The sequence below is a fragment of the Stegodyphus dumicola genome, chromosome 2 (genome assembly GCF_044657685.1).
Source record: "Stegodyphus dumicola isolate Sdum_Otavi_A_Nest chromosome 2, ASM4465768v1".
NCBI lineage: Eukaryota > Metazoa > Arthropoda > Arachnida > Araneae > Eresidae > Stegodyphus > Stegodyphus dumicola.
This window is the reverse complement of record NC_140769.1, coordinates 184,147,209-184,163,125: the sequence shown is the minus strand read 5'-3', so window position 1 is coordinate 184,163,125 and position 15,917 is coordinate 184,147,209. Positions and strand designations below refer to the sequence as shown.

Sequence of the window (15,917 nt, the reverse complement as noted above, 5' to 3'; positions counted from 1 at the left end):
CTACAGTTTAAGATTTCAAAAATTATTTTACTGTTAAATAAAACGAATATCTGCAACTGCAAATGGGTAAATTAAATTTGTACTTTTAAATAAACACTTTACTCTAAACAAGAATAACAACCATAAAAGTTACGGCGACATTTTAGCTTTTCTTTTTCCAACGTTAAATGCTGTAAATGGGAAAATTTCAAAATATTATAAAGTAATTACGAAGTGACAGGAAAGGAAGGAAATATATATTATTTCAGATTATTTATATTTGCAAAATTTCATCATTATAGTTAATTTTCTCAGTATGCAGACGATAGTGAACATAAGAGCTAGAATTAAGAACTTTGCTTTAAAATATTATAGCACTAGATATTTGTCTTACTTATTGCACTAATTGTATAAAATAACATATGTTTCAAATACAGATAACATTATTTTTAAATGCTTTATTTTATTATGCTGAAGAATAAAACATTTTTAAGACTTACTGATATTTACTCGTAATATACAAAAATCCTAAGTGACAACAATAACACTCATTTGAGGTATTTAAATATGGATAAACTACATATATATATATAATTTGGGTACTTTTCCGTTTCGCCGGCGCAAATCTCGCCAAGCAGACTTTATTGGCGACAACATACAGTATACACATAAAAAATATTAAAAAAATGTTAGTTCTAAGAATTCCTTTTTTGAAGGCATAAACATTTTAATATCGCTTAAAATTTTATAAAAAGCCAATAAATAAAGACAATAAATTTGTAAAAAGACATTAATTTAAGAATTTACTATGCTTTCATGGTTCAACATCCTGATTCGCCGGTTTATATCACGTGACACCAAGCGATCTCATCTCACGTAAACTACTCTACAAAAATCTAATGCTCTCAGTAATTATCTACATTAATTTCAAGTTAAATCTTAATTTGGAACACAAGTTTAAATGCAAGAAATATTTCAATTCGTACGAATAGCTTACTCAGAAATTATGTAAAACTGCAGTGCTTTACTTCGCTAATGCATTCTCGTTAGAATTGATGAATTTAACCCTTGACTTTACCTTTTCTGTATTTTCGGCTTCGGGTTAAGCGCTGTGATTGCATCCTGATTGACTTAATTACCGAAAATGGCCTTAGACATAAAACTGAACTATCTGATAAAAATTCTATGTAATTATATGCCAGTATTGAAAGAAATAATCAATCTGATAAGAAAAAGCTGCGACTTGTTTTGAAAATGAGGCTTAAAAGGTTACCAGCGAGAATATTCCGTTTGGCATCGGTTGTACCATTATTGGCGACTTTATCGCTTGCGCCGGCAAAACGGAAAAGTACCATAATTTGTTTTGTTGAGTATTTGGATTATAAAATTAAATGGCAACAACTTTTACAACTGGAAGGTTATAATTTCACAATTTCTGATGCAATCGGAGCGAAACTTTCTGCCGGAAAGATATATTATGATGCCACAGTTAACAGAAAAAATTCTACGTTAAATATTAAAGAGAAAAGGCACATTTTGAAGCAAATTTTACTCCTGAAATTTGCCCTGGGCTCAGAATTATTCATTACCTGAAATTAGTAACACCTTTAATAAAGATGCTGCTGAAGTATTTTCTCATGCATCTTAAAAAGACTGCAGTTCAAAAACAATATTTACCTTTAAAGCATCTGTGATTATTTAAGGATGCCATCTTTAATATGCACGAAGGTAAAAATATCAAAGCTATATAGCAAAGAGAGAAATATCTAATCATCAGGTGTTTTAACCTTCCTAAGCTTTTCTTGAATACTTAGGAACATTAAATATAGACAGAAGCACTTTAAAGAATATCTTGTAAAACGACCTTCAAAACAGAGCTCCAGTATCTTATGTTCCACTAATCAGTCATACAATAAACAGGAATGTAGCTCAAAGAATGACCAAAAACAAATACAGTTTTATCTGATTCCCAAAACATCGACAACTTGAAATCACGTATCTTATCAAATGAAAATAAGACGGTTACTGCATAATTCTTGTTGAATTTCTGAATAAAATTAAACAAAGTACAACTTTTTGGGGAAAAAAAAAAACTTATTTAATTAACAACATACTGGCCGTTATTATCTGCATGTTTTCTTAAGTGTTATTATTACCTACAGGTATATTTAAGGAACAGTTGTCAATTCTGAATACAGAATAATTGACATCTTCGAGACGGAAAAAAATTGTGGCTGCATTTAGTCATGATATGCATTTCTGCTTATATCGAAAATTCTTCGGCTGTTCCTTGAAAAAAGCCAAGGAATTTTCAACGACATTTTTTACATTAATTTTATAATGGTTCATTAATTATATTCAGCTATTTCACTGAACTGTTTTTGTTTCAGTTGCGTGTGTGCGTACTTCCGGTCTGGCCTTTTCTTTCAGTCCTTTGATTCAGTTTGGCCTCTTTCGTGTTTTAATTGCTATCTTTTGATTACATATCTATATCCATATCTGTCCATCTCTTTATAGATACAAAATATGTAAATCAAAATTACTAACTTTATTTCAGCAATAGTCCTTTTAATTCCTGATTTTAATTTGGTTACATACCTTTCCTAGAATCTAAACTGTATCACTTGAAAACTAATCCGCATTATGTCATCTGCAATACAGTAAGTTCTTGTCCAATCGCAGTGCAAAGTTTAAACAAAGAATTCAACTCAATAAATACATCAGCTACTGAAAAGGCACTTACTTTTTGTTCTATCTCTTTGTTTCTATCTCTTGCCCTGCTAGAGTGTAATTCCTTGCTTCGCTGTACCATCTTTTGTTTCGGAATATGATAAATTTTATATACAGTTGTGGGGTGCTAGTCGCACCAATAATAATGTGTAAAAGAGAATATGTGTCCTAAAAATTTATTCATCAAGAAATAAATTTATGTTGGTGAGTCTACAACTACTGCTGGTTTCCAAATTCCATCCGTCTATTACGCATATATCTGTCCGCCAGCAATATCTATAACCATCTCGGCCATAACTAAAAAGTAACCCCACACATCCTAAAATACTCCTATCTTCAAATCCTCCCATACATCCTAAAATATTGCTATCTTCAAATCTTCAAGTCACCATCTACAAAATTCACACGTATACACAAATAATTCATAGAAACAGCTGGTAATTTGAAGATTCAATATTTAAAGAATACGAGAGAATGTTGAAAACTTTTTTAGTCCCGCCTGAACTCAGGCTCTACACACTTTCAAGTGGAAAGGCATTATCAAGTGGAAAATCGAAGCTTTTACCGCAGGTTAAAAACAAAAATGTTTTTGTTTTGATTTTTGTATCAAATTATAAAACGTACTTGCTAAATATTTATTTAACTGACTATAGCGGAGGACGGGAAGATTATCTCTCTCTAGGGAAGGGATGCCTTATTGTAGAGTTTTTAAAGAAAACTGATTTATATTCATGTTACTCCTAGGGAAAAGCACGTAAACACTAATGAATGCAGCCCTTTTGCTCGAATTTGAACGTAGGTCAAAATACAGTGTTCAGCTGCCATATCATTTCGGCAATGCACCTGGTAGATAAAAAATGAATCGCAGAAAAGCGAAGCCTTTAGGATATCGTGAATGAAGTTCGAATGTGTCGATATGCAACTCATTTCAAGAATAAATATTTCAGAATCGAAATTCTGAGAATCATCTGTAAACTAATCTAAACATTCCCTATTAATGCACTGCAAAAATTGTTTTTAAGCTTTATTCGTAGTACTACATTTTAGAAAATCGTATCCAGGGAACAGAATCTCACATAATTCTATAAACTTCATTATTCAAGCACTGAATTTTTAAATAAACGTAAATTTTAAACGTAAGCATTGAGTGTTAGCTTAATTGCTTACGACCGTTAACTCTATCTGTAAGTACATGATCTTAGAGATAGAGTTACCGGTAGTAAGCAAATAAGCTAACAATACAATTAAAAAAAATCTAATAATTATCTACACTTCGGAGTTAAACATCCGAAACCGACAGAAATAATAGGGAAGAGAACGAGAGGTATTTGAAGCCTATAGCAGTTTTTAATGAAAATTACATTAAAATATAATCCAAAAATTTTCACCATTTAACATTTAAGACTTATCCATGAGAACAACGTATTAGATCTGGGCTAAAATTGATAAACCGGAAAAGATATTTACTTGAATCTCTGCACAGATTTTCGTGAATAAAATAATATAATACAAAAATTTTCAAATTTCCTAATCATCACTCAAATATGATTGAGAACAATATATTAGATTTTGAATAAATATGATAATTTGGAACTGGTAACTCTTAACACATTTACATGGAAAAATATAGAATAACTATAACAACAGTTTGACAGACAGTTTCGTCAAATTGTGCCGCCAATAAATAAATAAAGGGGCAAACATTTAACTATGCTGGTATTAATATAGACCAGGGTTTCTTAAACTTTTTTCAGTCGCGACCCCTTTTTATCACTGAGGTTTTTTCGCGACCCCCAGGACCACATAATATTTACGAAAATTTTGTGGGACCCATCCGACACATGCGTGAGTGAAACTGTCAATTTTTTCACTTGTACAGTAATATACTGTTGCATTTTTATGTCATTAATTTCTGATTTTAAGACATAGAACAATGTGAAAATTTTAAGTAAGTAACAGACGAAATGACAGCGTCACGTGCAAAGCCAGGAAAATGAACGTTTAATATTATAAAAAGAATGCGTCGAAATTCTTTTTTTTTTTTTTTTTTTTTTTTGCTTTGTCTGTATTGTCTTATCTTTATCTATTTTCAGACACATTGTGTAAAAATATTTGGTTATTGTAAAATTATTATAATAAGTTAAAGAAATATCAAAACTGCTTAAATTTTTGACGACCCACAGTTTAAGAAACTCTGATGTAGACAAACCAGTTAGTATACATGGCCAATTATACCTAATAAAATATAACCTAAAATTTCGAACTACAAATCTTCCATTTTTCGAAACAATAAATTAGATTTGGATAACTTATGATCAACCGGAAGTGATACATTATTCAAATCTCGTTGCTATTAAAACATGGAATTGGGAGGAGGTCATGTGCGGGCCATATCAGCTTTTTTCATTAGAAAATTAAATTCAAAATTTAACAAAGAAAACTGTTGTGTGGTAAAACTGAACACCAAAAATTGTGTTTTACTATTATACGGTATTTCTTCCGCCTTCTTAGCATGCTTTCGTGATGTAATGGTTAGCACGCTTAGTGCGTATTCAAGAGGTCCGAGGTTCGAGTCTCGGCGAGGGCACTGCTCATTTTTGTAGTCTCCTGCTCCGAAATAACAGAATGTCTCTACAGTGGCGCCCGAACTAAAAATGGCGGTATATGAAGTTTCTCCACCACTAGTATTTGGCGACTGGGTCTCCTAATCCCCAATCGCCCTTTATAAGGAGGTGTATATAACATATTTCTCCCGCCTTCTTAGCATACCTTTATGGTGTAATAGTTAGCACGCTCACCACGTATTTGAGAGGTTCGCGGTTGGAGTCTCAGCGAGGGCATTGAGCCAGTTTGAATAAAAATCCTTAATTTGGAAAGAATCACAATTTATATCAAGTTTAATAAAGGAAAATGAAATTCGTGGAATCGAAAACTTGAATTCTTGCGCCATTTCTATCCTTCGTATCTTTCAAATCCCAACCATATAAAAATTATTGAATGTTTTAGCTTAAAACTTTGAGAAAATTTATTTCATTCATGTCTATCGGCGTTCGTCAAAGAGAATAAAATAAAAAGAATACTACTTTATCAGTATCAGTGGATTGTATCACTACAATCACATCATTGCGCGCCCGAGAGTCTTACTCTTCATTTTCTGTGGATGGTTAGGTTATTTACACTCATGTCCATAAATTAAGGATAATTCCGAGTCACGCGGAAATCGAACTCTAAAATAAATATATCACCTGTAAAATCACTACACACATCTTCAAGAATCATATGCGAATTTCAGGAAGTAACCAGATGACACCGATGGTACGTCAATGACGAGAGTGTAAGAGAGTGATGAGTGATATATATAAGGAATACAGGCAAAGAAGTAAAATTGTTCGCAGGCGCTTTATAAGCATTTCAGTGCAATAACCGAATAGTTATGGCACAAAGGACGCATTTGGATGATTTTTTACGTGGTAGAATTATCGGCCGTCTGGAATGTGGGCGTACCCAACTGGAAGTATCAGAAGAACTTGGAATTGCCCAGAGTGTCTTCACCAGGCTTTGGCAACGATTCCAAGATGATGGTAATGTGAGTAGATGTTACTGCACAGGTCGCCCTAGAGTTACAACGCCGAATGAGGACCGGTATTTGGCAGTTACTGCCAAAAGAAACAGGCGAAGCACAGCCTCAGATCTGTCTCGTCAGCTCTCTTCAGCCACTGGTACGACAATTTCAAGGCAGACCGTGTACAGACCCTTAGAGCAGATTGGTCTATATGCTCGTAGACCTGTCAAATGCGTTCCACTTACTGCAACTCACTGTCGCCTGCGGTTAGCCTGGAGTAGAGAGCATGCATTGTGGACACCGCAACAGTGGGCTTGTGTGATGTTTTCCGACGAGTCCAGGTTTAGCTTGCAGCCTGATTCTCGCCGGACTTTCATATGGAGAGCTCCAGGTACCCGTTACCACCAAGAAAACATCATTGAACGACACCGTTACGGTGGTGCAGGAGTGCTCGTTTGGGGTGGAATTATTCTGGGTTCCAGAACTGACCTGACCTGCATGTTCAAATTGGAACCATGGCAAGCCAAATCTATCGGGTCGTCATTCTAGAACAACATGTACGTTTGTTTCTGGGCGCCATGGGCGCACAATTTGTGTTTATGGATGACAACGCTCGTCCTCACCGTGCACACATCGTAAGCGAATGCCTTCAATCGGAGGATATCACCCGTATGGACTGGCCAGCATTCTCACCGGACTTGAATCCAGTAGTGCACATGTGGGACATGCTTGGCCGACGAGTTGCAGTTGTCAACCTCCTCCTACATGTCTACCGGAACTTCGGAGAGCACTGCTTTTTGACTGGTGTAATATTCCCCAAGATCAGATCGATAATTTGATACTCAGCAGTTGTACGGACTGTATTGCATCGTCTGGGAGACATAGAATGTATTAACAATCATACCAACCATGTAATATTGGTTTTTTGTAAATAGGTTTTTTTTGTGATTTGCTCCAGAGAGAAAAAATCGCTAATTTTTTTAATAATATCAAACATATAGCATCTTTTTTTGCTCTTTACTTTTTGTTTAATAAATAAGCTTTACAAATAAGTCAAATTTGTTTTGCTTCTAACTCTTCCTTTGCCTGATTTTGTATTATCTTTAATTTATGGATAATTTTGTATTATCCTTAATTTATGTAATTCATGTCCATAAATTAAGGATTTTAATTTATGGAAAAGCCTCGAGGGCTATCTGCCTAAGGGGAGGGATGCCTTCGTGGAGGACTTTCGAAGGGAAACTGGCTCGTATACACGTTACACATAAGGAAAACCACAAAAACACCCATGCAGCCAGCCCGTTCGCGGAATTCGAACCTCAGACCGAACTACCAGTGTTCAGCGACTTTACCGCTCGGCCGCTGGTGGGCTCCATTTTCTGTGGACTTGTTTAGTGGCAATCTAACGCTTTAAACTATCTTTCTCTTTTGCAATGGCTTAAATTTAAAATGTTTTGCCAAAAAGGAAAATATTTAATACATAACATCAATACCCTCGCCAAATAAAATTATGTTTTATGTTATTACGGCAAAGCCTCGAGGCTAGCTGCATAAGAGGAGGAATGCCTTCGTGGAGGATTTTCTAAGAGAAACTGGTTAGTATACACGCTGCACATGGAAGAAAACTACGAAAACGACCATGCAGCCATCCCGTTCACGGGATTCGAATCTCAGACCGAACTACAAGAGTTCAGCGATTTTATCGCTCGGCAGCTGGCGAGCCTCAAATAAAATTATGAAAATGAATGCAAAAAGATTCAAGAAGTTTAATTTTGTGTTTCATTTATACAACTTCATTTGTGTCTTTTTAATAAATACACAAGCATTTTTAAAAAACGGTTTTAATCCATTTTTCCTTCAACGTATCTTTGAAATTCCACTTTAAACAAAACTATTATTATTATTATTATATGAAGGGTCTGAGATTCTTAATTCAAAAGATTCCAAAATCTACTAGGATTCGGATTCGAAGAAATTTAGGTTTCGTCTTCTGCACACATGACGGGATTAAACTATATGTATGCATATATCTTACACACTTTCACACATTTTATTACTTTGAATTTATTCATTTATGTATATAAATAAATAAATAATATATAATAAAATAAATAATAGATAAAAATTAGCTAAGGTAAAGTAATAACTTTAATTTGCAATAATCCCGTAACTCTCTATTTTAATTTTGATACTTCCCCTCGCTGTCCTAGAAATAATAACTGCTTATAAAGCGTTCTGACCTGCGTCTTCCATATAATAGGCCATGGCATATGGTTCTAGCATAACGCTAACGACGCTTAAGGCACCTACGTAACTTCTCAGCCAATAGTGATTTCTCATTCGGGAGCCGAAATTTATTATTAACCTAGAGGTATACATTAGAGAAGATTTTTCTATGTTGAGGTTTATATTGCACTATAGCTGCTGATATTTACGCTGTACTAGAGATAAGTGTCCACAAAGATTCTCACCCGACCTTTATTTTCGCAACCGTTGGTCGTAGACATATACGTTCCGTTACAGAAATGTTTCAAATGACGCAAACATTCATGTTGTGGCATTTTAAAATTAAAAAATACGAAATTTAACCATACTTTATTCTGTTTCCCATACTTATATTTAGGAAAATGTTTTACTTATTATAAAAAGCAAAACATAAAAAAGTTTAATTCCCATACGATATTGACCGAGATATTTAATTCTAAAATTTGCAAATTTTTGACGTCAAGGGTTAAGTTAATAAATAAATTAGAATAATTCGAGTCTGATTTTTCCAACTTAAATGCCATTCAAAGTATTATTCTTTTGTAATTTACTAGTGTCTTTAATTTATAGTTCTGTTATTGGTACGCTGAAAGAATATTCATACAAGTAATAAGTTTTCAAAGTCTATAAATACGTTACTAATATTTTCATGAAGATTTATTATTTAAGAATCATATTCTGGGGTTATCATAAAAACATTATTTAACTACAAATATTTTTATTAATGCCGAATATGCGCGGTTACTACTAAATATCACTGTTATTCACTGATAAAAAACTGATATTAAGCAGCATGCTCTTTATGGAAATTCATGATATGCCCCTGTAACAGACTAGTGTGTGTCAATAAACGATTTCAGACATTAAAAATTCAGAAAGTTGAATCCAAGACCACCATAGTAATATAATTATTTCGAATCGGAAGCAACAAATATAATGTCCACGAAATCAGTCACAAAATCAGCACATGTTCTATACTAAAGTTGAAAATGTGCTTTGCACATGGTGCATATTTCAAAATTTGAATTACATTGCTTCATCAGTGGATCAAACTAGATCATATTATTCGAAAGCTTACAATTCATAATCAGACGAGCTTTCATAACTTCTTCTGAAGCTGTTGCTAACTCAAGGCACTACATTTACATTATTTTTAGTAATATGATTATAAACGTAAAATAAATAACTGTAACTCTGACAGGTATCTAACCTCGATTATATGAACCACATTAGTTCAGATAACCGAGGTTCTACTATAGTATGGTTTAAGATATGAAACTGATATGTATTACAGTCTCTTTTTATTCGAAAATGTATATTATCTTGGTTGAATTGATAAATTTTAATTAATTAATGATGGCAAAGTTCTTCAAAGCAATCTGTGAAGAATAAGATGCCTACAGAGACGTCTTTTCAAATAAAACTGAGCCGTATAAGTATTCAGCATGAGGGGAAAAAATAAAACAAATTGTGTTATCAAATTTTACACAGCGAGCGTTGAACCAACTGCATAAGGCTCATTCTCAGCAGTTTAAGCCGCTTCTCTCGCATCTTAAAAAAAAAAGGTCTTTCTATATTTGCTATCCTGAAAGGAAGTATGTCGAAGAAATTTTCTACTCACAGTAAGTACGCTTTCTGCAGTACAACAAGATGCTTTCAATACGTTCACGAACAGATATTTCATAATGTATTTCCATGATGCACAGTTCCCAGACCTGCTTTGATGTTTAAGCTGTTGAATAAACGAGGTATCCAATTGTTTATCTTCTTAAGTTTTGAGAATTTCTACTAGAAGCACTTGATTTTAACTTCTGAAATTTACAAACTACGTTTACGGACAGCAGATTTTGGGACAAAATTCTAATCACTTTCGAAACTTTTAGTTTCAGGCACAATTGTTTTTTCAAGACACAAGATAAAATTTTAAATACAAATTTTAACTCTTTTAATACCTTGGGAAAAACAGAAAACTGATAGTTTCATAATTTTTATTTAATTAGCTAAATAATACGAAAATAGGTTTATTTTATTAACAAGTTTTACAGGTATGCAAACTCATTAATATTAAACTTTTAAGTATGCAAATTGATAGCTACCTTCCTGAGTTGTACACGAACTACAGAAATTTGTTTTAATAAAAAAAATGTCTAATAAAACTCTTAATAACAAATAAATAAATAAATAAATTAAAATAAATAAATAAAATAAAACTTTAATTCAAAGGATTCATAATGTTAAAATTCAAGAGCTGAAGATACTTCATCGAGAAATGGTGGCGCCATCTGAGAAGAAAATGATACAAAAATCCAAGAAGCTATTTATTTTTAACACGTTAATTATTCAATTAATTACGGGCATTGAGGTTTTTACTCTCATCTTACTATTTTCATATTATTCAAAATTACGGTTTTTCATTTTAAAGCAGAATAAGCTAAGCTTATGTACAGCATATTAAAAAAAATCATTTTTATTTATTCTAAGGACATAAAAGATTGAAGCACTTGAAACTTCAGTCCACACATTTCCATGTAAAAACAGTGACAGCATTATTATTACTACCTGTTAGTACTCCAGATACAAAAGCGAATCTACAGATGAATGTCAAACATGGGTTTTCAGGCAAACACTTAAAAATAAATTAATGTTTCTTAAAATAAATGCAGAAAGACTTTAAATTTTGACGAAAACGGAAGCAGATATGCATCCCCTCTTCGCGTAAAAATTTAGACGTGAAGATAAAAACGAAGTATTTTAAGAGCAAATTTTTGTATCAAATTAGCTTCATTCCTTTTTTTAAAAAGAATTGCTTTTGGAACCTCTAAGCATGTGTTTAAATAATTCGATGGCTTTCACTCTAACATACTTTACAGAAAACGAAAAGAAGCGAGTGCAATAGTGCTTTTAAAGATTCTCAATTGAAAATTGTCCTCAGTAACAACTAAATTCAAATAGTTTTATTTGGAAAAACAAATAAGATTTTCCACTCACCTTCAAATTTTTCATACAGACTGAAATCTAGCTTTTCTGGAACAAACTTGGGCCGATTCACTTTAGAATCGATTGTCGCCTTGTCCAACGTTAGGGAGGCAACTTTGCGTAGAACATTCCCGTCCAGCGGTGGGACATCTCCGTAAGAAGAGTGCCGACGGGAAGGAGATGACTGGTGTTCTACATTATTTCCATATAAATTTGCGGGCCTGAGGCACTCCTCAGAGCCAGAAATTGCTGCTTTACCATTCTGAGCACTCAACGGAGGAGGGGCAACAAACTTATGAGGAGGAAGAACCACCTTTCGATGCTGAGTGAGCGTAAATGGTAAGGTTGATGGTGGCACACTGGAATCAAACGAACCTCGTTGTTGCTTATGAGAAAAATCCTTTAGGGCTCCACAAAGATCGTGTATATCCACGCTGCTACTGGAAGAGCTAGTACTAAGGTCTCGCCCACCACTACTGTAAGAGGACGATTCCGTTTCTCCACCGTGAGTACGATAACGCGATTCATAAACTGTGGAAAAGCCCATGGTCGAAAAATTCGATTCTAGATGACTATCTCCTGGTGTTCCGGGCAAAGACTGGGAAGAAGATGGTTGCGGTCGTTTGAGGACATTGGACATCACCTCCTGTTTGCTTTCATCGCAAAAGACGGTAATGTCACTAAGACTACCCGGCGATGCATCCTGGAGCGTGGCTGTGCCATCGTCCAATATCTGGGAATCTCCTTCCAAAACTGAATCATCTTCACCACCTTCAATGGGTGTTGGCAAGTGGCTGTGAGTATCTACATACACAGAACTCGATAAGGAACTTCCAGGACTGGGGGTAGATTCGACAATTGCAATGTCTGTCGAAGATCTACGCTTCCTTTGTGTGGAGACACTGACATCACTTTGAGGCCTATTATCGCTTTTGGCAGCCGATAATTTCGGCTTGGATTCACCTTTCCCGAAACGAAACTTAGAAGTACTACTCTTGGCTTCTGTTCTCTCTGCATCTTTTGATGAAGTATTTTTACTTTTTTTTTCACCGGGTTGACTGCTCAGATTCCCCATGGTCGGTGAATGGCTCGACGCTTGGTCGAGACCTAAATTCACGTCGTGACATTCTCGCGGATGCTGTTGTTCATTTGAGAGAGAAATGTTCCATGCTTCCTCATCGTAATGATTATGGAGGGCGTGTTCTCCGCCATCGCTGCAAGCAGTGCGGCACCCGTACTCGTGCTCCCAATGATCGATTTTTGCGGGGTATGTTTGGTGGGGTCCATTCGTTGAGAGGGAGATGACGGAGGCTGCACGTGCTTCGGAGCCTTCCCCGTATTGCGCTGCATGGCGTTTGGAATTTCCGTTTCCAAGGGAACGCTGGGACGCGCAGGCGCTGAGGGATGATCCATTCGCAGACCTCATACCTCCAGCAGGTGAGTTCGAGATATGAAGGGCTGAGAACAATTCTTCGTCGCGGATGGCGGGGAGCTCGAAACGCCAGAACAGCCATCCGTTGAATCCTTCGTATGTTCCGTCGCTGGAAGAGTGAATTTGGTCGCTCGCTTCCATTGCGGGTCGTCTGCGGTGCAGTTGCGGGCTACCGATCATCCATGTCGCCGGTGTTGCGATTTTTCACCGACGAGGAAAAACAACTTCCGCGGGTTTTTAAAAATAAAACTTCTTTTTGTCACCTAAAACGAACGTTTAGTCACGTTCGAGGGCGAATAGTAACATTATTGCGGTCATTTGGATTATGTTAATTCTTAAAATTTATTTGAACCATAAAATGGAATAGGAATAGGCTAGTTTTACATGCATTCGAAATACCAAAGTCCATCAAAAAATGTCATTTCTTTCAAAATATTCGTGAATGTTAAAATTCCTTAAAAATGTTCTTGCGGGTAAAATATCACATTTGTCATAAAATTTTTTAAAATGTTTCCATATTGAAAACATTTAAATACTGCTTTATTGCCGGACGAAAATTCTCTTCGATATCATCAGCAACAATAAAGAATTCTGAATTCAGTCAAAAACAATTCAGACATCATATTGCATTTTAATTTTAGAATGTTGTTTTTTTTTTTTCATTGCGGAAGTAACAATAATATAAATTGGTTCATTATCACACAAAATGAGTTACAGTGCCTAGTAAATCTGCAACCACAATAGATATGCACAGAGGTATAAATTCTTCTAGAATTTACTGTATCTTTAATACCTGCAATGAAAGAAAATAAACATTTTTAACTTACAAGTTTTAAATAATTTTCACAAAACAGTTAACAAGAAGAGTCGTATTTGAAAAAAAAATTAATACTCTATAAAAAAGGAATAAACGTCACCCGTTTAATTATAAATATTATAATACAGTTTTCTAATATACTGTTATACTGAGAATATAAAATCCCCTTCCCGTCAGGGTTCGATTTAGAAAATTGAAAGTTCGGGAAAACGGAAATACCCTTAACTATTTCAGTGTCAACGATGCAAATTATATAATGCAGAGTGCACTTTATATAAAATATTTCGTGAAATAATCTTCCAATTCCACATTTTTCATTTGAACTCGTATTTATTTACTCGCATTTATGTATGTTTTGTTATCATGATTTCAGTTTAATATCAGTTGTATAAAATTTACACTTAGGCGTTTAAAGCGGAAATCTTATTTCTGATTTAAAAAAAAAAGGGGGTGAGAAAGAAAAGAAAAGAGCCTAAAGAATTCTTATTGACTTTTACAACAAACCTTGATTAAATTATAAAAATATGATCAAACTGCTGAAATTAAACTGATTATTAATTTAACAACTATGGATAAGACTAAAATGTAGAATTGAAAAGGTCAGTTACCTTCAAACGTGGGAGAAATCCCTTCTTTTAATGGATTATTCTTGATTTCTGACTTTCTTAAAAATTAATTTTAGACTTAATTATAAAAATTACATCAACTCGTTCATCATAAATCATAACTTAATAATCTGCAATTTAAATCGAATGACTGTAGATTTTTTTCATACTTCATTTTTCAGAAATTAAATAATAATTAAGGTAAACAGTGTCCTACAAAAGACTTATTGTACATGCCTTATTGAATATTCTAATAGAAAATGTTCAATTGAAAAAGGGAACTTAAATAAATTTTGCCGTTCCTTCTGCAGCCGTCTTTTATATTATAATAGATATTTTAATACTGATATTACTGGCTAATTTATATTATACTGGCTACAAAAAATACTTACTATTTTAATTACCTTATCCAACCTTAAATCGGCCCACTAGCTGCCGAGCAGTAAAGTCGCTGAACACTGGTAGTTCGGTCCGAGGTTCGAATCCCGCGAACTGGCTGGCTGCATGGGCGTTTTCGTAGTTTTCCCCATGTGTAACGTTTATACGAGCCAGTTTCTCTTAGAAAGTACTCCACGAAGACATCCTTCCCCTTACGCAGATAACCCTCCATGCTTTGCCGTAATTAACCGGAACAAAAGGACCAATTTCGAAGTGGTACTTTGGCAAGGACGTAAAAGACACGCTAAGAAACGTGGCTACATTCATGTAACACATGGAAATAATATGAAGCAGGCAGTCCGTTCGCCGAAAATCGAACCTAGGAGGGAGCGATGTCCTTAATTGCTACAAACCAAGCGCTGCTGAAATTCATTGCTGAAAGATCCCGAATTTCATAAATCGCGCACCGCTGAAATGTAAAACTAGCAGGCATTACGTCGTGCAATTTTATCAAGCAATTATTTTCTTTCACATTTTATCAAATAAAAATAATACCTGCTATTGTCACTTAAGAGAACAAATCTTTATCGTTCTTATTTACTTTACAAGTAGGGAAAACAAAAAAACACCCATGCAGCCAAATTGTTCGCTGGAATATGAATCCGGGTAGAATGGTTTTATTTCAAATCTATCAGTTTGTTGCACTGACAATGTAGCTAATTGATTTGCAGGAAGAAAGGATATATTTCCCGAAACTGCATGTTTTAAAAGACTTCAGCTTTTTAAATACATAGTGCTTTACTTACTACACTCCCAACTTCGCCAAATTACCTGTCATTATTTCATTAGGCAATTTTCCGATGCAAAATAAAAGATGCTTAATGTTTCACTGTAGGTTAGTAAAGTATTTCCTTCCTTCTTACTGCATGCGTTCGTAGTGTAATTGGAAAGCACGTCCGGTAAGCAATCGGAAGGTTCTCGGCGAAGAAATCGCTGATTTCTCATGTTCCCCGGTAAAAAAAAAAAAAAAAAAAAAAAAAAAAAAAAAAAAAAAAAAAAATCCGAATAACTTAACAAGTGGCCCCCAAGTTCAAATGTGATGGACGTTAATTCATCACCACTAGAATTTGGCGACTGATCTCCGCCTGCACAGTCGCCCTTTAACTGGGAGAG

The 15,917-nt window shown here is 34.6% G+C and overlaps 1 protein-coding gene across 5 annotated transcripts in view; it reads right to left on the bottom strand.

Moving 5' to 3' along the window:
* Positions 1 to 15,917, bottom strand: part of LOC118204245 (uncharacterized) — a 133,529-nt gene that overhangs the window by 81,018 nt on the left and 36,594 nt on the right. For all 5 annotated transcript variants that reach the window (XM_085811506.1, XM_035376577.2, XM_085811505.1 and 2 more), the window contains one exon: positions 11,525 to 13,737. In XM_085811506.1, coding sequence (XP_085667632.1) covers positions 11,525 to 13,124 — 1,600 coding nt within the window. In that variant the 5' untranslated portion in view covers positions 13,125 to 13,737. The remainder of the gene's footprint in view (positions 1 to 11,524; positions 13,738 to 15,917) is intronic.